The sequence below is a fragment of the Lactuca sativa genome, chromosome 8 (assembly GCF_002870075.4).
Source record: "Lactuca sativa cultivar Salinas chromosome 8, Lsat_Salinas_v11, whole genome shotgun sequence".
In the NCBI taxonomy this organism is placed as follows: Eukaryota; Viridiplantae; Streptophyta; class Magnoliopsida; order Asterales; family Asteraceae; genus Lactuca; species Lactuca sativa.
In genome coordinates this window covers 153,567,825-153,591,898 of record NC_056630.2, presented here as the reverse complement: position 1 = coordinate 153,591,898, position 24,074 = coordinate 153,567,825, and the positions used below count along the sequence as shown (strand labels likewise).

General features: G+C 34.0%; 1 protein-coding gene across 1 annotated transcript; it reads right to left on the bottom strand.

The window, feature by feature from the left end:
* Nucleotides 1–20,470: 20,470 nt before the first annotated feature.
* Nucleotides 20,471–23,480, bottom strand: LOC111900124 (glutamate receptor 1.4). The gene is made up of 5 exons (XM_042897313.1): nt 23,177–23,480; nt 21,815–23,055; nt 21,425–21,719; nt 20,962–21,338; nt 20,471–20,767 (listed from the first exon to the last, which is right to left on the bottom strand). The coding sequence occupies exons 1-5, from the start codon at nt 23,478–23,480 to the stop codon at nt 20,471–20,473; spliced, it is 2,514 nt and encodes an 837-aa protein (XP_042753247.1).
* Between the last annotated feature and the right edge of the window lie 594 nt (nt 23,481–24,074).

Genomic DNA, 24,074 nt, shown 5'->3' with positions numbered 1-24,074 from the left:
TTTTTTTTGATGTTATGTTTGGTTCTTGGTTCCATCTTTTTAATCGGTAACTATGATCCTATTTTCGAAAACAGTAAACTCAATGTTAAAATTGGATGTTATATATAATGAAATTATGATGTTACATGTGTGTGTATACCTTTGTAAAAAATCAATAGACAAGACAAGAGATAACATGACATAATATAACAGACGGGTTGTACAAAAGACATGAAAGCAAATATACCTTCTCAACAAATGATGTGACCTTTAAAGTTAAATATAAGCATCTTGTGAATGATGAAAATAGGCTCCCGTATTCTTTGTTCAAAAATAATCAGTACCATACATGGGCAGGTAAGAATGCACGATATAATAGAAGTGTGTACTCAACTAGAGTCAGCATTTGAACCTGAAACACCAAAAACACCCCTCATAATCTTCTGGAAAGAAAAATCAGGTATACTCAAGGACCAAAAATGTAATTTACTCTAAACTTAAGTAAATATATATATATATATATATATATATATATATATATATATAAATTTTGTTGTTATGCTATATGGTTTTTAGTTTTGGTTCTAAGGTAAAATGGTCATTTAAAAAAAAACTAACAGTTAGGCTGTTAACTTAGGCAATCATAAAAGTTTTATGAAACAGTGAAACAAGGTTCAAAAACTACAACCTGATTCTTTTAGGGACCAAAACCGACAACTAAACAAAGGGACCAAATATGTAAATTACTAAAAATAAATGAAAAAACTTTTGTTTATACTGATCCCCCCACCCCCCCCCCCCCCACACACACACACACACAATTTGGAGGTCATGGTAGTGGATAGAGCTTCATCACTTCTGCCTCTAATTTGCTCTTTGCTTAATAGTAACGAATGTTCTTTGCTACTACTGGATCATTTCTTGCACATTCAGGATCCAGTGATATAATCCCTATTTTATTTCAAATCCAATAACAAAATTGTAATTAATTAATTACTCATTAAAGTTAATAAATTATAAATTTATCTCACTTCCTACTCATCCAAGTTTTTTCATTGCTATAGCATCAAGAAACTGATCATATCGTGTATTTTTCTAAATAAGAAAACTCTAATATCAATAAAAAAAGCTATTTAATTTTGTAATAAAGTTGAATTAAAAAAATAAGTAAATAAATAAATAAGAAGAAGACGAACCTTGTATTACCATCATATTTTATGTTTGACCTCATCATCATATTTAAATCCTCCCATAATTTGAGGCATTGTGATTAACCAAAATGCAACAATGCTTGGATCTTTCATGCTATCAATAATATGTTTAAACACAAAAACAGATGTTTTGAAGTATTGAAGTGAGACAATTGTTAGAAGAGGAAAATGGGTAGAATTGTAATTGGCATTTACCTCATAAAGGGTTTTTTGTTTTTTTCATTATGTTGTAAGCTTTGCATGGAGGCTCGATGAATATATAAATAAAATGTTCCATACTTAAAGATTGTAGATAAATATGGAAAATAAAGCGCAATGGATTATGAGAAATCACAAAAAATAAGAACCAAACATAGGAACCAACATCGAACAAAAACCCTACTTTCTTTACTTCAAAAAATCAATGTACCTACACATACTAAAAACCGTAGAACGAATTTCACAAAAAAATGTTATTTCATAAAAAAAGGATTTTGAAAAAAAAAAAAAAAGATGGTGGTAAACCGAAGAAGGCATATCAAAATCAACAAAAAAAAAAATGAAGATATAAACATAAATGATGGACTTGATAAATGATTTATGTCATAGTTATCCCTAAAATAAAAAAGAAGTCATCAATGAATCTTAACATTGTTGATGATAGTGACAACAACTCAAATTAAGGAAAAAAAGACTTGATATTAGAGATGAAGTGGAAGGGGATGATTAGCTTCGTTGCAGATTTATTGGTTATAGTTTCTTTGTGGGGGGGTTTTATGTGGTTCATTTTCAAGGAACATAAATAAGTTGCTATTTTTTGAAATAAACAGTTATATTTCGCAATATAGCTATAAAATAACAATATATTTTGAAAGTACATTGTCAAATGTTGGATTATACTTGTTTAGACCCATTTTCACGCATGGTTGGCCGTATATAGTTGTTTTCCGTGTCACGAGTAAAAAATGTTTGAAGATACTTATATGCGACAAGCAAGGTCATTGAACTAATAAAACAAAAAATATTGTCTATAAAGAGGCCCTTCAACGTTATATATATTTACCTATTTTAGTGTAATTTCTACACATTTCAATAATACCAATAACCCTGTTTTTTTTTTATAATTATTTTGTAATATCTATATAAATTTGTATTTTATTTATGTGTTCCCCGCATTTAACGCGGGTCATAATCTAGTTTACTCTGTAAATGAAGTGTACAAAATTTTTCGTAATTTACTTTAACTGTTTAATAATTATTATTCAGTTAATGATTATTTAATAGGATTTAACAAGGAAAAATAGCAACACTCATTGAAAAATATTTTTTATATTTTTCACAGCTTCTATATATGTAATAACAGTGTTACAAAAATTTTGGACGATTTTGGAAACTGTTTTCTATTTATCTCCATTTTTATTAGAATAAATACACAAAAATCATAAAATTGGGTTAAACAGTTTATAAATCCATTTTCATATCTTTCCCAGCTTACGTATGTGTAATGGTAGTAATATAAGAAGTGTGGGGAATTTTCTTAACTGATTGCTATTTTTCATGAATTTTTAACTATTTAGAGAATTAAATATAAGAAAATTGGTTATACATATATATAAACCATGAAAATTTATATGGAAGTCTTTTAATGTAGTTAGAACCAAAATCTGAAGTTTGGTAATTTTTATTAACTTCTTACTATTTTCCCATGAGTTTATGATTATTCAAGGAATTAAATGGTGAAGAATAATTAGACAAATAAAAAAGTCAAGAAAAATTATCTTGAGGTGTTTGACTTCAATTAAAACTGAAATGAAAAGTTTGGGAAATTTTAGAACTAAATTGATTTAGTTTTTGAATACTTAATCATTGGAACGCCTCTAAAATGTTAAATATTAACATTTCAATAATGGAAAATTTTCCACTTAAATTGTTATATAACAATTGATTCTTTGAAACTTAATTTCCACATAAAAATGTTTGTAACTTATCAATATTAAATTTTGACACAATATTGGCATAATTCTATTGTAGTAGTATGTATACTAGTGTTAGATTTCGATTAGAGACTCATTAGTGTGTAACATCGTTGTAGGAAAACGATAGTGGTACGAGTGGAGTGTAGTTCAAGGCACAATTTGCATCATCTCAATGTATTGTGAGTATTCGCCACTCCCCTTTTTTGGTTTTTATGTTTTGGGGTGGAAAAGCATGTCCTAAACTACTTATGTTCGTTGTATTTATTTGACTCGTATAAATTTGGTTACTATATTTTGCATATTGTGAGTATTCGCCACTCCCCTTTTTCGGTTTTTATGTTTTGGGGTGGAAAAGCATGTCCATAAAAACTATTATTTGCATGTTGTATTTAAATTGATTTGTATCAAACACGATTGCTATTGTATTGCTATGTCTCTCTATGTATGTCTATGCAACACGGAACATGAGAACTTATCGTACTAAGGCCCTTACCTTATCTCTAACCATTAACTCTTTGAGCCAATGGTCATTATGGATAGCGCTATTAGGAATTGACAACTCCTCACTCGCCCTATTGCTGGAGTGCATGATACCATATTCATCTATGGAACGATAAGCATAGATCTTGATAGGGCTTCAGTCATAGGTTTGGTTGAGACTCATTGTTTGCTCATACACATACAAAATCGTTTCTCGTTATAGCAATAAACTTGTTATCAATAATAGCAATCAACTTTGTTTCTCATTATAGCAATGAACTTTGTTTCTCATTACAACAACGAACTTTTATTACTGAAAACTTATATACATGTTTTAGCAATGAAATTGTTTGCTCCTTGTAGCAATGAAATTGATTGCTCATTTTAGCAATGAAACTTGTTTACTCGTTTGAGTAACAAACTTTATCTTCCATGAGAATATGAATGTTGCATCTTATTCGGGCAACATACTTTATCTCTCATGATGACAAAGAACTTTGTTTTTACAAACTTATTTACTCCTTTTAACAATATACTTTTATTATTGGAAACTTTTATCAAAACTTTGATTTCAATTCATGAACCAATATTATTTTGTTAAACTTGTGAGTACTCACCAACTATTTTTAGAGTTGATGCTCGTTTTACATGCTTTTTCAAGAATCATCTAGTAAGTGGCACTTAGGGACACTTCACTTTTAGGAGCATTCACATGTGTTGTATTTCAATTTACATTGTAAATTTTTTTAAAATTTGTTCAAACCCATTGTACATTTGTAATGATTTTTAACACTATGGTTGGTGTTATCTTTAAACTTTTGCTATGAAACCCTTTATACTGCCACGCCTCGTGTTTCCGCTTTAGGGGGGTGTGACAGGTACCTACCCAAAAAAGTGTCAATGACAAATAGCTAGTTAGCTACACACATACAAACACAGGTTAGCATACACACACTATAATATATGCACACACACAGTCTCAAACCATAATATATAACATACACATACATACACATAGCTTGAAATAAATCAAATGTCTGCAATTCAAGCCCATATGCTCCTAAACAACATCATATCCACCATAAACAACTATCTCGAACCCCTCAAAATAACATCATACTCACCAAAATATTTTATCTACTTCATATTTACCTGGAAACAGGGTAAACCCCACGCCAAATGAAACCACCCCAATAAATAAGAAACTCTAAAATATGTTCAGAAAACTTATAGAAAATTTTTTATTACCTAGATCCGTGTGGATAAGGAGAGAATACCATTATTTCAAGACACCATCCTTCCTTCCTGACACCAAACAGTTAAACACACACAAAGATCAAGATCCAGACGAACTAAATACACATACAAAAAAGTAAACGCACAGGAAGTTCATCATAGAATTAAATTCACATATTTATAAGCAAATAGATAAAAAGTCACATACGAAGGTCAGCATCCAAACCTTTCCATTTTTTTTGTCAACTCCAAATCCCATTTCACTATATGTAAATGTCTGCAGATGTTACAAACTGCAAGGAGCAAAACATCTATGATTTTGAGTTAAATAAATGGTTATTAATCAAAAAATGAACAGGGGTGCTGGTGAAGTCTAGGGTTAATGGGGATTTGGGTTTTTTAAAGAGAATATAATTAGTGGTGGATAAGGTTGCTGTGTAGAGGAACAATGGTGATGAAGGTCGTGGTCGTGATGGTGATGGTCGTGGTCATTGCAGTCGACGTGCGATAGCAACGATTTCCGACTGTCGAGCAATGGTGAAAGTCGTCGACGTTGGAGACGAGGACTGGTCTGGATGGTAGACATATTGAGAGAAGCAGTGGATTGTGGCGATGCATGAAGATTTTGAGCGTCAAATTCGGGAGAGGAAGACCAGAGGTAGACGTGGTGTGTTGGGGCTATGGTTTCTTAGATTGAAGATGAGAGTTCTTCATAAAGGGTTTTCAATTTTGAAATTGAGATCATGAAAATGGAGAAAGTCACAAGATTTGGGGATAGTTGGCGAGATCTCAGGAGTCAAACGTAGACTCGATTATCAGGAGATTAAGGGATTCTATGAAAAGCATGCATCGGCTAGTTGTATAAATTGTATTAATTGTTGTACAATTTAATTTAAATAAGGATAATGTTAAATTTTAATATTATTTTATTAATAGTTACTTGTACTATTAACTTAATGGTTTGGACGTCTTAAAAAAATAATATTATTTTATTCAATCTATTTATAGAAATAGTGTGATTTCTTTAATAAGATAGTGTATATATATATATATATATATATATATATATATATATATATATATATATATATATATATAGGGGATGGTTCAAATGAAAATAGTAAATAAAGTGAGAACGTGAATACACTACTTTTATGTTATTATTCTGCTAAGAATTTTACATATATGTTCTATTGTTGTAATTTTTGAATATTTGTCGTATGATTACTCATATATTTATTTGTAGCAAGTTATAATGTTAATATTAAAATATGATTATTCATATATTCATTACTGAATAAAGACATAAGCCAGTATAAATAAGATTCATGGCATAATAATAACATAAAAGTAGTGTCTTCACGTCCTCACTTTATTTACTGTTTTCATTTGAACTTATTCCCATATATATATATATATATATATATATATATATATATATATATATATATATATATATATATGGGAATAAGTTCAAATGAAGACAGTAAATAAAGTGAGGACGTGAAGACACTATATATATATATATATATATATATATATATATATATATATATATATATACATATACATCTATGTATACTTCCAAATAATTTGACTCTTATCTCTCTTAATATTTCGTTATACATCTATATATACTTCCAAATAGTTTGAATTGGAGTGAAAACTACACAACCAAAGTCATCAAATCTAGAATGGGTGTTAGGGATTTAGTGTTTTGGAGGTGTTGAAGAAGTTAGATTAGGCCTGCTAATTAATTTAATAATAATAATAATAATAATTCTAAAAAAGACAAAAATAAAAGGCATTAATTTTATTCCATATGTACTTAAACGGAATGTCAATAACGATAACCAAGATAAAGACCAAAATCGATAGATATGTCAACCATGAGGATTAGTAGTTTCAATATTTTAGAACTGTGATCAAACATGTAGAAAGGTGTATAAATGTATTATAGGACCAAAACTATAGTTTACTTCAAAAAAGCTGAATACTCTTTTTAAGTTTATTAGTGACCATATTCATAAACAGTTTCAGGCTTTGTGATGGTTTAAATCACTGGTACAAGTTTAAAAAAAATCGATGTTAGGTTTAATTTTCAACAAACTAAACCAAAATTCCTTGTTTACTTATTTTAAAAACTTAAGTTCATACTTGCATCAATGGTCCAAAATGGGTTACCTTTTGTCGTTTTGGTCTTTGTCAAACTTTATTTTTTTGTGAATTTGATCCACACCCAACCTGAAATGATGATTATACCCCTCATGTTTGTTTTTCATTTATTTATTTTAATGCTTTTAATTAATTAAAAAATAAAATGAGGGCCAACTCGCCATACCCCCTTCTTTTTCTTTCTCCCCAATCCGTAGGAAGACCTTTGAGAACCCCACCCCCAACATAAAAAAGTGGTGACTGAATCTATTCTAAAAAATCACATCTTCTTTAAATCCCATTGTCCCTTAAATTACATGACCTCAAGATGAAGCATGCCAGACCAACAGAAGCAATCGCAAAACTACATGAACTCCACCAGTTTTAATGCAAAGAAAGAACAAAAGACTGACTCCAAATTGTAACTCAGAAAACATGAAACGAATAAGATGAACTTCAGCATACAACGGCCTAGATGAAGGTAAGTGTGGTGCATTCATCCATGGCATCATTTCTTATAGTTGTTGCTCCATATCCAATCTTCTCTTTAAAGGGTGCATTCATCTATGGTGACATTTCCTATAGGCACAAAGAACGCAACACACACTTCCCCTCTTCAATCACCCTTCCCTTTATTCAATCGAGCCCTATCATGGCTCAAAGAAAACCGAGCAATCCATTTATGGGCTTGGAAGATCTGTCATGAGGGCTTATTTGGAGGCTCTTGTTAGGCCAATGATTCCAATGTTGTTGGTGGTTCGACAATAGGAAATTTTTGTATGGCTGTAAGAATGTTGGTGAACCTGTAACATCACAAAAATCATGACCAAACATTTTATTTTTAATTATTACATAAAACCATAGTTATCAAAATCATCTCATCAAAACATAAGTCATAGTGTCTCAAAACATAATAAACGGTATATACATATCAAATATATCATAGTAAACATCTCGGGCTAAAAACATCATCGTGTGTGCAATGCAGTCATCCCGAGCTCTTCCCTTTGCTACCGAAAGTACCTGAAACCAATATTAAAAACTGGAAGTACAAAGCTTAGTGAGTCTCCCCAAACTACCACAAACCATATACATAATCACATAATAACATATCATGGGCCCCGCCCACTTCATCGGGTCCCGCCCGGCATCGGACAGAGTCCGACATCGGGCCCCACCTAGTATCGGACAAAGTCTGGCATCGGGCCCCGCAAGCTCGATATACATATAAACATATCAACAAATTCAATAAAATAATCACAACATAAACATATAAACATTCCTCGGGCCTCGCCCGACATCGGACCAAAATCCAGAAGCATATAAACATTCCTCGAGCATTGCCCGACATCAGACCGAAATCTGGAACATACAAATATAGATACATGCAAGAATCATGCAGACATCAAGCATACAAACATTCCTCGGGCATCAGCCGACATCAGACCGTAATCCGGAAATCCTATAAGCATACATCGGGAACCGTCGGGGATCGGACCTTAGTCCAGAACATACTAACATAAATATACAGGGTGACATTGGTGTTTTCGAACCATTCATACAGGAGGAAACTCACCTCGAATGTCGGATGATAGTTGAAACGTCTCTGTCCCAAAATCGCATCTACTCACTCCCTGAACCAAGTGATCAATCCATCAAAATCTTGAAATACCCAAAATGCCCTCAGAAGTCAAACTTGGTTAACCATGGTCAAAGTCAAGGCAAAAATCCATGTTAACCCAACTCATCGAGTGCATCTATCAACTCGTCAAGTTCCTTTAGTCTTTAGAAAACCGAGAAAACCCTAGCTAACTCGCCGATTCATCTCAACAAGTCGTCGAGTTTGCTCTGAATTAGAAAGGTCAGGGGACCACAATCCAACTCGCCGAGTTGGATAAGCAACTCGTCGAGTTTTCCTAGTCTTAACTCATATAGTCACTTCCAAGTTAGTCTAATGCCTCCAAACCATAGATCTGGTCCCCTAGGGCTGAGATACCACGTAAAGTTGCTAACTTTACGTCCATGCATGGTATCAAGAGGCTAAAAACACTAAAACTAAGCTTCATAAGAGACCTAGGGCATGGAGGAGGGCCAAAACTTGATTAAGTTGGCAACTTTAAGTCTCAAAAGGCCATGAAATGTCTAGATCTGAAGTCATAACTTCAAGATATGCTCAAATCCAAGAATGACTCCAAAATAAGCTACTAAAGATCATAAACTTCTCAATGAAGAGCTATATCAAATAAATGGTTAAGGTATCGAATTTATACCTTAATATGGCTGCCACAACAGAGAAATTCCCAGATCCAAAGCTTCTCCCTTCAACTAAGCAACATCAAACTTCAAGCTCCTTCAATAAAGCACTAAAGAAAAGACTCTCTCACACACACTCAAAAAGATAGAAAGCACGAATTAGGGTTTTACTGGATGGAAGGAACGATGAGGGAGGCCACAATGAAACATTAAGGCCTTTAAATAGGGTACAAAACCTTGAAAATTAGGGTTTCATTTATGTCAACCTACTCGTCGAGTTGAGGCCTCCCAACACGTCGAGTAGGTCACTTAAACTACGCCGCCGTTATCATATCTACTCGACGAGTTTGGGGCTTCCAACTTGTCGAGTTGCTCTTATAAACTAGATTAATACATCACGGAGGAGTTAAGTAGTTACTGCACATGCACAAGTAGTGCCGGAACAAGGGACGACAACATCAACCACGACGACGCACAAATGCCAACCAATGAGAAGCTATCATACGATACTCAATCCAATTATTCCGACACCAACTACGATGACATCATATGAGTGTGAAGCAGGAGATATTGACGACATTCGGATGGTGGCAACTTTGTTTCTCTTGTTTTTCTCAGTTGATGTTAATTCCGTGAGAAAATTGAAGTCGGAGGGACTTGAATTGATAGCAACACGATGGAGCAACTACCTCCTAGGGGAGACAAAGATACCATCGATTAAGCGGTCAGGGTTTGGCGAAATTGAAAGTGAAAGAGACGCCATTCTTTAAGCTTTTTGTTTGCTACTTACTAATTGTTTATTCTGGTAGGCTTGACTATATGATGATTGAGAAGATGCTTCCTTCGGTTTCACGTCCGGTAGTGCAACAATGATCTATTTTTCAATAGGGATTGACAGTGGCGAAACTTGAAGGTTGTAGATGATGTCAGCTTATATTCATTGTATAGTACAACCGTTAAATGGATGTCTAGTCATACATTTTTTAGTTTTAAATTTACTTTAACCATTATATTTGTATACATGTCATTTCTTAGTCTTCGGATCAAATTAAAACTAAATTCTAGCCTTAAAATTCATTATTTTATGGTTATCTAACCTCAAAATTTGACCTTTATAACTCACTATTTTCTACATGTTAACCTATGTGTAATCGATGGGGGCATTCGATAAGGTACTCGTCGGGTATCGGGTATGACCGTATGAGTACATTTTTTAGTTTCGGATTTGAGTATGGTATATCATGTCTTGCTATTGCCACTCCTAATAATGATTGTCATAATTATTTACTCTAAATGAGTTAACATTGCGTATTTTCACTATGCTTAGATTGAAGACCTAGGGATGATGCGGAGTGGATAGCGAGGATATTTTGAAGGTCACGGTTTGTGTGGTAACATTTGAAGTATGTTATGATATGGAATTTTCAAAACCTCGTTCTTTAAAACTAATAACTTTTGTTTTGGTATTTGGGATCATTATTTTGTAAATTTTAAACTAAAGACTTTTTGAATTAAAATCAATTAATTTTATAAATTCCTTTAAAGCCTAGTCAGAGGTGTTTCATCATTTTCTCTAATATATTATTGCCTCCTAAAAAGTAATCGTATTCAATTTTTCATAAACGTCTCTCTCTCTCTCTATTTATATTTCTTTATACATCTATGTATACTTCCAAATAGTTTGACTCATATCTCTCTTAATATTTCTGTATACATCAATGTATGCTTCCAAATAGTTTGAATTGGAGTGGAAACTACACAACCAAAGTCATCAAATCTAGAACGGGTGTTAGGATTTAGTGTTTTGAGGTGTTGAAGAGCTTAGATTGGGCCGCTAATTAATTTAATAATAATAATAACTCTAAAAAGACAAAAACAAAAGGCTTTTATTTTATTCCATATGTACTTAAACGGAATGACGATAACGATAATTAGGATAAAGACCAAAGCCAATAGATTTGTTAACCATGAGGATTAGTTGTTTAAAAATTTTAGAACTATGATCAAGCATGTGGAAAGGTGTATAAATGTATAATAGGACCAAAACTGTAGTTTATTTCAAAAATGCTAAATACTCTTTTCAAGTTTATTAGTAACCATATTCATAAAAGGTTTTGGGCTTTATGATGGTTTTAAATCATTGGTACAAGTTAAAAAAACAGATTTTAGGTTTAATTTTCAACAAACTAAACCTAGATCCCTTGTTTACTTATTTTAAAAACTTAATAGAAAATTGCAACAATGTGGTTTTAGTTTAAAAAAGTTTAAATTTGCATTAATGGTCCAAAATTGGTTACTTTTTGTGGTTTTGGTCTTTGTCAAACTTTATTTTTTTTGTGAATTTGATCCACACCCAGCCTGAAATGACGATTATACCCCTTATGTTTGTTTTTCATTTATTTATTTTAATGTATTTAATTAATTAAAAAAATAAAATGAGGGCCAACTCGCCATACCCCTTTCTTTTCCTTTCTCCCCAATCGGTCGGAAGGCCTTTGAGAACTCCACCCCCAACATCAAAAAGTGATGACTGAATCTATGCTAAAAAGTCACATCTTCTCTAAATCCCATTGTCCCTTAAATTAAATGACCTCAAGATGATATCTTAAAGCATTCCATACCAACAGAAGCCATCGCAAAACTACATGAACTCCATTAGTTTTGATGCTTAGAAAGAACAAAAGACTTTGAATCCAAAGTGTAACTCAGAAAACATGAAACCAATAAGATGAACTTCAACAAACAACGACCTAAATGAAGGTAAGTGTGGTGTATTCATCCATGGAATCCTTTCTTATAGTTGTTGCTCCATATCCAATATTCTCTTTAAAGGGTGCATTCATCTATGGTGTCCTTGCCTATAGGCACAAAGAACACAACACACACTTCTCCTCTTCAATCACCCTTCCCTTTATTCAATCGAGCCATACCATGGCTCAAAGAAAACCGAGCAATCCATTTATGGGCCTAGAAGATCTGTACTGAGGGCTTATTTGGAGACTCTTGTTGGGCCAATAATTCCAACGTTGTTGTTGGGTCGACGATAGGAAAATTTTGTATGGCTGCTAGAATGTTGGTGAACCACCAAGAGAAAGTTGTTGATATTTGACATAAGGAAGGGGTTATTCGTCAATGGGCTGTTATGGGCAATGACATTATGACTTATTGTGGCTGTCATTGCAACAGTTGTTATCACAACAAATTTTATTAGAATCGACATGATGAAATATTAGTGAGGATGACTTTTTAGCCTGATATGAAAAATAAATAAATAAAGACAAACAATATGTCATACGTTGTTCTTTCATATAGAGCATGGAGCAAGTTTCCCCAAACATCCAAAACATGGAGCAATTTTAACGACTGTAAAAACTCAAATTATGTGTTACAACATGTTATTTGTCCAAATATATGTAAATGTGAACTGGAGTAGTGAAATGGTAACGTTTTTGATAATATAATATGTATATAATTGTACTTATTGTGTAATAACATAAAAATGTATAATGTTTTAGCATAAAAGTAATTAATATAAATTGTAGTTCACTGCAAGACGGTCGTGTGGATATAAAGTTTGCAAAAAGCAGAGCCTATATAAGGAAATTATGGTTGTCTGAAGTTGCAGAAAAATTAAGCTGAAAATACGAAGGGAGCGGTGCGCCTACGCCGAAATTAGGTCCATATTTAAGTTGTAAAACAGATTCATTCGACCATTCTTCTTCCCCAACGAATCCAAAACAATCTTAAGGCGATTTTAAAGGCAGAGGAAAGTCTAAATGCGATTTGAACAGAGGATATTAAGAACCAGCCTCTAATTGCATTAAAAGGTAGTATCTTCTTCTTCTTCCAAGCTTATAAGCTTCCATTATAGTTGTGTAAAACGACTTAAAAGCTTGAAATGGTTGATAGATAACTTAATTTTGATGTTATAGTGAGTATATGGAAGCTAGAAACATACTTAATTTGGTGATTTCATGTTCCAATCCACAGATTTGATTATTGAGGTTTCAAACCCTAATGGGGGAAGATGATAGGTTCAAGAAGTTAAACTAAGAACTTGATGAATTAAGTCATAGAGGAACTTAATTCATGAAATTTAAATAGTTCCTTTATAGAAGTTTTTCAAATTGATATATTAGTCTGTTAGATGTCATTTTTGCATCTTATAGGGTAGTTTTTATTATTATTTTAGCATCATATTTTCTACATTTGCATGTCATTTATTTAAATAATGTTCAGCTCATGTATTTCGTTAGAATTCCCGTACTGCTCATGTTTTTATGTCAATTTCAGATAGTTCAAGTGGAACAGTGCTTTGGAAGCAGTTGGATGCATGTTTGGAGCTTAAAATGGAGCTTGGGACTTATGATGGATTATGAGGAATGTTTGCAAGATGCTTTGGTCAAGAAACATTCCATCGTATTGATCACACGAAAATAGAATCTGTAATCTAAAGTTAAAGGATGTTGCTGGCAGCTTTGACCCCCTGTCATTATTTTGACCATATCTCATGAACCATAACTCTGATTGTCGCGATTCAAGATGATCTGAAAAGTAGACGAAATTTCGGACATCTTAGGCACAAAATGCGATCGCAAATATGGTCCATGTGATCGCATGGAGTCTTTATGCGATCGCAATTTTGGTCGCAACTTGTCTTCGAGGTTTTTTTTGTGCCAAAAAATCATCCGTGGGTGATAATTCAAAACATGCGATCGCAGGTTGTGCCCATGCGATCATAGTTTGGCTAAAATTTCTCGAATTGTTATTGTACTTCATCTACAAGGCTCGTGATGCATTTTCGGTAATACATGCAATCGCAGGTTGTATACATGCTATCGCATGCGCGTTGTTTTTGCTGCTGGACGTATATATAGACCCTGATATCATTCCAGTAACCTAAGTTGGCGATTCCAGAGGTACCAGATGATGAAAATACAATTTTGGAGGCGTTTCTTCTCCGATTTCAACAATTTCTGAAGATCTGAAGACTGTGGATCATCTCCTTTAAGTAGATTAGTAAGATTAGTTGTTTGATGTCTCTTTTCATTTGTTTTTATCAGATTTTAGCCATGTATGGCTAAAACCCTAGTTTTTAGTTCTGCAAAGACAAGTACTTTTTATGTAATTGATCATTAGATCTGGTTTTTGAATTGTGCTTCAATCTAGATTCTTCAATTTTGTTCTTAATAAATGTTTGATTTTGATTCTTGTTAGTCTGATCACCTAGCTAGGGTTTTATCATTCCGGTTAATTAGTTATAGAATACGTAATTGTTCTTATCAACTGGTAATAAGTAACAAGTAATAAATCGGTTCCGTGATTGGGATTTGACTTTATTATAAACTGTAAAAATCATATCTTTACGCTTCTGAGCATATGAAAAGTATTAGATATTGCTGGGAATTTTACATAGATTATAATGCAACTTTTCTTATCTTAATTAAGAGCTTGTTTGATTAGACAGTAAAAAGTTAAGGTTAATTGAAGAGCTTGTTTTGGTTAACTAAATAAGGTAAAAGAGATTAAACTAGAGCTTGTTAGTTTTTCTCAGTACCAGCTTAGATAGAACACATTCCGAATAATCGGATATGGATCAGTTGCATAATTAGGAAAGTTGTAGCAGAACTGAAATAGTTTTTTATATTGATTTTTGTTTAATTTAATGTCACTACATTTTTAGTTTTTAGTTTAATAAAAAAAACCCCTTTTATAATTTTTGTCTTGACTAGATTATGCCTGATGCAAAAAGGCATTGACTGTTAGGTTGTGTCCCTGAGGATTTGACCCTGCTTCCCTGTGCTATATTTTTTGTGCAACTAGTAGTGATAAATTTATTTGTTTAATACGTGCGCGACAGCGTGTTAACATAGTCAAAGAGTGATTATGTTGAATTTTGAGTGTTATTTAGCTCTTATGGGATTAAGATATGTTCTAAAGAGAGCTTAATGTGAAATTTTGATAGACTTTGGAACAACGAAAAGAGAAGGAGAACCAAAGAGGGAGTTAAATCAAGTTGGAAACTATTGATTCCTAATATAATAGGTGGGTTATAGAGCCTTGTAAAGTATGAATACATGGCTTGTATGTTGTGCTTAATGAAATAAGTACTTATTAAACTTGTTGGAATTTGAAATGTATTGCTCAATTGATGGTACAATTGTATTATGGTGTTACATAAATATTATGTAACATAAAGAAAAATAAAGAGAAAAAAGATTGTAACATTCCCAAAATCACGATAATTTTTTTTTTCATTTAAAATTAAGAGAAATCAATGTTTTCAAACAAAACACATATCAAGACCGAGTATCAAATACAAATATCCCAAGATCAGTGTATAATAAATATCCAAAAACATGTCATCGAAGGATGTGTACGATCATGCCTTTTCCTGGTCACGATAATCGGTAGTGCCTGAAACAATAAACTGGACTGTAAGCCAAAGCTTAGTGAGTTCACCCAAAGTACCATCACACAAACATGTAACAACATGCATAGATATTCCTCTTCAACGATGCACCAGCACACACTCGGATCTTTATCATGCCCTCCTTATGTCTGCTCGATGTAACTCCCCCTTTTCCCTTGTTTTTGTTTCTCATGACACTTAGCATTGAAGACTTGGTTATCCGAGTACCACTATTTTTCACTTTCTTCAGTCGCGCAATTTTATTTCTTATCCTAATAAAAATGCATCTTTATGAAATGCTTGTCAATTTTGAAAACATCGTCGTTTACCTTTTTCTTCGTCTACAATCAAAACCAGTCATGTGTTTAAATTAATTATTCTGATTTATGGACCTCTCATGTCACAAGTCTTAGTGGTTTTAAAAATTACATTCTTTTCTTAGATGATTTTTGTCATTTTTATGTGTTTTTTCCTGATGTGCAAAATCTGATGTCTTTTCTACTTTCAAATCTTTTTGTGTCTATGTGGTTGATCAATTTAAAATTGACATTTAGCTTTTTCAAAGTAGCAATGGTAGACAATTTAATAACAAACATGTACTTGATTTTAACTTGTACTTGATTTTTTTTCAAAGATAATGGCATAAAAATTCACTTCTTATGTCATACGTCACAACAAAATGTAAAGTTAAATGCATAATTCGAACATGTAACAACCCAAATTTCCAATAAATATTTTCATTTTTAAGTAACGAAATCATTTCCATAAAACATAAAATTCCAATCACATTTGTTTTCAAAATCCATAACATCAAACAATTTATTCATAATATCATATTGTCCCCAATAAAACGCCAGAGAGTGCATGTCGCGCCATCACGCCGGGCTCTTGCCCTTAAATCCTGAAGTACTTGAAACAACTAACAAACTATAAGTTAATGCTTAGTGAGTTCCCCATAACATACCCCACACAATCCACATAATCACATAAACCATATAAGCTACATAAGCCATGCATATAAACATATAATGGTGCCATGGAAACCCTCCAAGGTCTTACATCGGGTGCCACTCGAACCCCCACGTGGTCTTAACTCACTGACATGGGAACCCCACGTGGTCTTAACTACCTGCTATGGGAACCCCCACATGGTCTTCACTAACTGCCATTGAAACCCCTACATGGTCTTCACTACCTACCATGGGAACCCCCACATGGTCTTAACTAACCACAAAAATGTCATATAAGCTAAACATGCAAACTTACTAGGATGTCATGGAAACCCTCCAAGGTCTTACACCAAATGCCATGGAAACCCCTGCATGGTCTTAGTCTGCTGCCACGGGAACCCCCCGGGGTCTTCCATGCGAGTATCACAAGGACAACTAGCATATCACATATCACGTAATCAACTAGCATTCCACATAACACATAATGGGTCAGCCTTGGTGCCTTCGACCCAATTGGTATGGTGAGGAGACTCACCTCAAATGGGAAAATTGTAGCCGAGTAGGTCTAAACTCCGAGTACCCACTCTGACACCTCCCTAATCATAAACAATCCCTTAGATATAACTCAACCCTTCAAACCCCTTAAAAGTCAACCCTGGTCAAGGTCAAAGTCAATGCTCTGAGTTAACATGACTCGTCGAGTTATCCCTGTAACTCGTCGAGTCCATCCCAAAGCCAGAATCGCGATGTTGCGATCCAACTCGTCGAGTTCATCCGTTTTCCAACAGAATCGTGGTAACTCCAACCCAACTCGTCGAGTTCCCTTGTGAACTCGTCGAATTCTTCAGTCTGTCAACTCACTTAATGCATTAAGCCCTTTTTCTCGAATCCAAAGGTTACAAACTTCAGATCCCTAACCATAGAGACGTCTAGAAGGGTAAAGTTTCCAACTTTACCCCCAAAGATCATCTAATAAGCTTTAGACCTAAACCCTAGTTCCTTTGAGGAGGGTCTTAACCCATTAAGCCTCAAACTCTTGCTTCAACGTTTCATATTACAGATCTGAGGTCCTAAGGTGGTTCAATTACGTAAAGTTTCCAATTTTACGTACATGCATGCTAGAAACACCCTCTAAGGTTCATATTTGGCTTCATAATGGACATATTGCATGAATGGGACATAGAGGCTATTAGATTTTGCAACTTTAATCCTCTAAAGGTCTTATAGAGGCCAGATCTACACCCTCAACCTTTGGAAACCTCTTTTCTTTGGACATCCAAGCCAAAGTCCCAAAACCAAGCCATAAACTACAAAAGATGAGATCTAATAAGCTACATGTCAAGGTTATGACTTTATACCTCAAAGATGTAGCCCTTGATGTAGAGTTTCTGGATCCAAGTTCACTCCTCCAAGCTTGATACTTCTCTCTTCAAAACCTCCTTCAAATATCTCAAATGATCCCTCAAACACTCACAAAACTCAATGAACAAGAGGGGGAGGTAATTCTAGGGTTTTGTCTGGGCAAGGAGGCTGGTAAAGAGGCCAACCAAGGGGGTTAATGTTCTTTATATAGGGTGCAATGCCTGAAAATTAGGGTTTTCATCCCTAGCATCAACTTGTCGAGTTGAGGCTCCCCAACTCGTTGAGTTGGGTGCTTAATTTGCACGTCCAAATATATTCCTACACGACGAGTTAGAGCTCCCCAACTCGTCAAGTTCCAGTCCAAACCCTAAAATGCTGAAAATTGAATAATACCTTAACCAAGTGTTACAGAACCATAAACAAAATAATATGTGTATCCCGTATACAAGCCTCCCTCCTTAATATTGGGCGAAGGCCCTTCTTTCTGCTTCTCACACATTTAATCTTTTACCCACAACTATTCTCAATCTTCAAACTATGTTTGAATTTCTTTTTGCCCTTTTTCTGTCTTTGGCTATCTCCACGTCTTTGGGTGCCTCTGCTACCCGAATCTCTCCTCCATTACTCATCACAAACTCTCACCTCGATCATTGGCTTGTGTTTATCTAGGGCTATCTATTGACCATCGCGACTATCAATGTCTTGACCTCATCACACGAAAGGTCATCCTCTCCCGTCATGTCACTTTCGATGAATCCCATTTTCTTTATTCTAACTTCCATGCCTATCCATCTCATGACACATATGACTAGTTCATTCCGAAATATGAATCATCTCCTCTATAACAGTCATTAAACTCTCACCCTTCTACCCCTACTATCTCGGTTCCTACCTCCTCGGATAACACTAACCCCACACCTACCTCTCCAACTCCTCCATCCACTTTCGATCCCTCTATCGTGATTCCTACCACTTCTTCCTCCTCAAACAATCATCTAATGGTTATTTGATCCCGCATTGGCTTCCTCAAACCGAGAAAAATTTTAAATTGCTCTAATACCATGATAAATAATGTGAAAATCCCATTAATTAGAGTTGCATCTAATGATATTAATATATAGTGAAACATATTACATAAGAGCCCTTATACTATATATAAATGAGTAAAAAGGTATAAAACTATATAACAATACAAATATATTAGTACTTTTTTAGTGGCATTATAAAAGAAGAGATTAATCAAATTTACAAAATATTTATATTTGTGTATGAATTTTTCTCAAGATCATATAGTAATTAAGTATAAACTAGAATTCTAATAAGCATTGATTCCTTTCATCATCCTCTTGCTTAACTCCTCTCATCATTTTCTTTCTTAATTGTTAATGTTGTAGAACTCATAACTTAAACAGAACGTAGTTCGTATTCAAACATACGTTTAAAATAAGAGAAATTAAATATCCTTATACATTTTATCTTTATCTATTCTCCGGCCTACCCATGTTAAATATTGACATGTGTCACATTAAATGAAATTAATAATATTTTAATATATTTGTCACCATTTAACATGGGTAGGAGGATTGATATGAAAAATGTAGGAAAATATTTAATTTCTCTTAAAGTAATTATTATAAATCGAAGTTGTAACAATTAATTTATATTGTTCAACAAAAAGCTATTTTTTTGTGATTTATAATTTTTAATTGTTAAACAAAAGGTAATGGAAAAAGAAAATAATTTTATATTAAAAAACCATAATTAGCAATCTAAATATAAATATGTTAATATATACAATTCTTATATGATAATTATTTGATTTCAACTTGTAAAAATATGATTGAGTAGCAATAGACGTTACTATTTTAACGATATAGGCAAAGAACTTTAGTTCTTACCTGCAATAAGATCTTCGCGGGGGACGCGACATCCAATTGTAGCTTAATCTTAGTATTTTGGAGTACACTTGAGGTCAATCCCCTATTTCCAAAGGAAGAAAAAAAAGAGGACAACTCCCTTTCTATTTCCTCTGCTGCAGAATTAAGTCCAAATCGAGTTGGGCATTTGAAGAACCCTCCTCTCTATTGACCGAATCAAAGGTGAGGGTGATGCAATGGACTGGACTCTATTGCAGGAACTGCAGGAGTTCCTGACCTGAATGGACAATGTTAATTCATTTCTTTACGTATAATAACATTGTACTTTTAATTACTTACAAATAATAACAACAAACTTGGTTCTGTACTAATAAACACCATCACACTTACAATTTCCTACCATAATAGCTATCTACGCATATTTTTCCAAACATTTAGATAATGACGAGTGAAATACCTAAAATACACTGCGAGTGTATATTTTTGAACCACATAAATTACAAATACACACACAATAAAATACATGTACATGCTAACAAATATATGTTGTAGAGAGCCCAATCAATTTAAGATTTTCTTCGATCCAACAAAAAAAAATCCCTCAAAATCCTTCTAAACCATCGATTGCTAAATAGTTAAATCCCTCGGTAACCATGACATGAAGCAAGTAAAAGAAAGAAATTATAAGGGCTAGAGTAGAAGTGGCTGCACTAATAATAAAAAGACCACCAAGTTTATCAAGCGTCAAGGAAAGCTCGGGCATTGTAGAATTTCTGGACGGAAGAGGTATCTGATTCTCATACCACTTGTTCTCCAAACTTCTTAGAGTTCCGTCTAATCTTATCCTGGCGATTTCTCTTGACAAGTCTTCAACAAGTGGTGAACCTTTTTGGAATATCTGGATAATATACATGTCAACCATGGGCGTACGTATATGACAATATGCAACACGCTTCAGGAAAATGTAAAGTTATCTTTGGCATATGGCTTAAGAAAAATGTTTTAAAGTGTTATATATTACGATGACAAAACCACCGATTACTTTGTTACCATAATAATGGTGGAAAGTGATGAAGAGGAAGGGGTACTTACAAAGGCAAAACCAGAAGTGATAGGTTGAGAAGAGACCAAGGCATAATCACCAGGGTACCTGCTAAGAAACATCTTGATGTATGGAATTTCATCAACAATGGCATCAGCCTCACCATCTTTTGATAAAGCATGAGCATAAGCCTCGTATGAGTAGTATGGACGGTGGTTCCAATTTTCAAAGTGCAGGTTGTTGACTGTCACACCTTTCATAAAATCACCTCCATGAAACCCCACAATTCCTCTCTCTGATGCCGATTCAAATTGCTCTACTGTCAACAATGAAGTCAAAAATGCATCGTAGCTCGTGAACAAGACAAGCAACACGATGAACCAGATGAACATTATAAATTTTGACAAATTCCTCGAAAGGTTATCTCCTACAATACAAAAGCAAATCATTGTGAGACCTTGATTAAATTCTATTTCAGAGAGTAAAAGCATCTTAGAGAGATAGAGGTTGAACTTTGAGCAAATAATATGGTCAATAGGAAGGACGTCGGGGATACTGTTCCACGTGAAACTTTGGAATCTGGATTCATACGTTCAATAGCCCAAACAACTAAGGCGTTGAAGATAAGAGAACCAATAGCAACTAGACATAGATAAATGTCCAATAGCGGCTTCAAGAAGAACCAAACGTCTTTTTTCTTGATTCTTACTAATGTTCCTACCCCCAAATCTGTGTAAGTCGCTGTAAAATCAACATACTCAGATCTGTTGGCCAAGATTGTTGAATCACCAATTACTGCATCGATTTCCTGTCCAGAAGCAAAGCCATAGACTACAAAGTAAATTACATGTTTCATGCTAAATTAATTTGCAATAAGAATTAAACAAATACATGTACATATACCTCATTGTACACCTTCTGCACAAGATCGTCGATACTGACGTTATCAAATGAAATGAACGTGTATGGCACTTTATATGGCAACGCACAAATGCAAGTATAGAATACATCTGCGGAGAACCCAGTGGCAGTTGTAACATTTTTCTCAACATCATGATCTATATCCATAAAGTACTTAAAGTTGTTTATATTTTGAACACCAAATTTTAACTTTTTACTGGGAGTTGCTCGTAACACCCAACCTTTTGGAGCAGTTGTAGACCCTCCGGGCCAAACAACAGCTTCAGAACCTAGACTAGGATATAGACGGTCGATGTTAATATGTGGGTGTGCTCTCCTGATTCCTTTTGATAATGTCCAATATCCTACTCTCCTCTCACCATTGTCGACTGCATTCATAATCTCATATCCATTGGATAATACTTTTCCTTCACTGAGCTGAAAATCACCAGTTATACCCTTAAATCTGATTTTCAGAACTTCATGTAAAAGCATAGAACCATTATGTGGGACTCCAACCTTCTCTACAGACTCCGCAAGTGCCCAAATTGTATCGTATGCCCATAACGCAGGCACAGGCACTTCTTTTGTTATTGAGGTGAAATTATTTCCGTAAAAGAAATTGTGCCATTTTGTTGTTAAGATATGCAGTCTGTCCGATGGTGGAACGTACGACCTAAAACCTAGTGCGCCTTGTGATGACTCAATGACAGTAAAGTTTGTTGATCGCAAGAGGTCAACTGTTTTTTCAGTTAAAATCCATGCATATCCTTCACTAACCATTTCTAACCTTTTTGCATTTAAGATAAGGCTAGATGCTAGTGAAGGTGACACATGTAAGATAATTACGGTTGTGTGAAAAGTCATGATCTTACGCAACTCTTGGGTGATGCTATCATGCGTGGCTGAGGCAGAAATGGCACTTCTGTAACTGATACAGATATTTTTATCCTGCAATGACTCAGCTAGATAAGGTAAGATCTCTCTCCCATCCTCGGTGTCCTCATGAATAAAGATAACATTCCTCCAATTGAATGATTTTACAAGGGCAGCAATGCTTTTGGCCATAATGGATTCGTCTTGTTTGATTTGGAATAAGTATGGGTTTTCCCTTGAGGATGAACTTGCAAAAGAAAATATAGGAACTTCAGCTTTATCAGCAAACAAGGACAATAACTTTGACGGAAGATACGTTTCCGGGCCTATGATAGCTTGCACCTTTGCGTTTTTCAGAAGATGATCAACTGCTCAAACAAATAAAAAGAAACAGATTAATTTGAAGAAAAATAAAGTAGTTAAATTAATATAAACTATATGCCTATATCAAAATGATAGAGAAAAGAAATAAACAAGAGAACATAATACCAGCTGAAAGAGCTTTTACTGGATCTCCCTCGGAGTCCCTAGTGTGAAGAACTATCCTTGTTTTGTAACTGTGATTAAGAGCATAAAAGTCAGATATCGCCATGGTAATGCAACTGTGAATGGACTTCCCAATCGGTGACTCCATATCTAGAATGATCCCCATGCTTATTAATATATCATTATTTATGTTTATGTTCTGGTTTTTGTTTTGTGATGGAACGTATTGTGCACATAATGCATGGTCTAAAATGCACAACAGTATAAGAAGGCAAAGACTACTTTTGCTGTGTTCGCTGTGCACCATATTTGTAGGTACTAGGTAGTTGCTTGTTACGCGCACATCTATATCATAAGCATACAATGTGCATTAAGTGCAAAATACACTAATATCATATGTGTACTTATAATGGAAACAATGTAACATTTTGAGATCTTCAAATATATGATAATAAGTTGACAATCAGAACATTCAAAAGGAATCTGGAAGCAGTCCAAGTCAATCTATTTGTTAAAATCAGTCCACTTCATAATATTTTAAAGCAAGATAATAGCAAATAGAATAAAGGATCCAAAAATCAACATCAATTCTCCATATAATTTTGAAAGTAAAACTTAGTTAGTTATCAGTTGTTGTTGGTTATATAACATAGAGAAATACACTACTAGAAAAACAGGCTTTTCGTGCGGACAAAATGTCTGTCGTAATAGACATAGATGACAGACAAATAGCTGTCATTGAAAGTCCGGTCATAAATGATAGATGACAGACATTAAATGAATTGACAACAGACATACGCAACATATATTTGCGAAATATTAATGATTGATTATTTGTATGTCGTAATTTGTAACATTTTTCTTATTTCTTTATAGATTTTATGACTTAAAAGTTAAAATG

Coding starts and splice junctions, on each gene's coding strand:
- LOC111900124 (XM_042897313.1), bottom strand. CDS start 23,480: ATGGTGCACAGCGAACACAGCAAAAGTAGTCTTTGCCTTCTTATACTG. Junction 21,720..21,814: donor TGCAGAAGGTGTACAATGAG/GTATATGTACAT, acceptor GCTTCTGGACAG/GAAATCGATGCAGTAATTGG. Junction 21,339..21,424: donor GACCATATTATTTGCTCAAA/GTTCAACCTCTA, acceptor TTTGTATTGTAG/GAGATAACCTTTCGAGGAAT.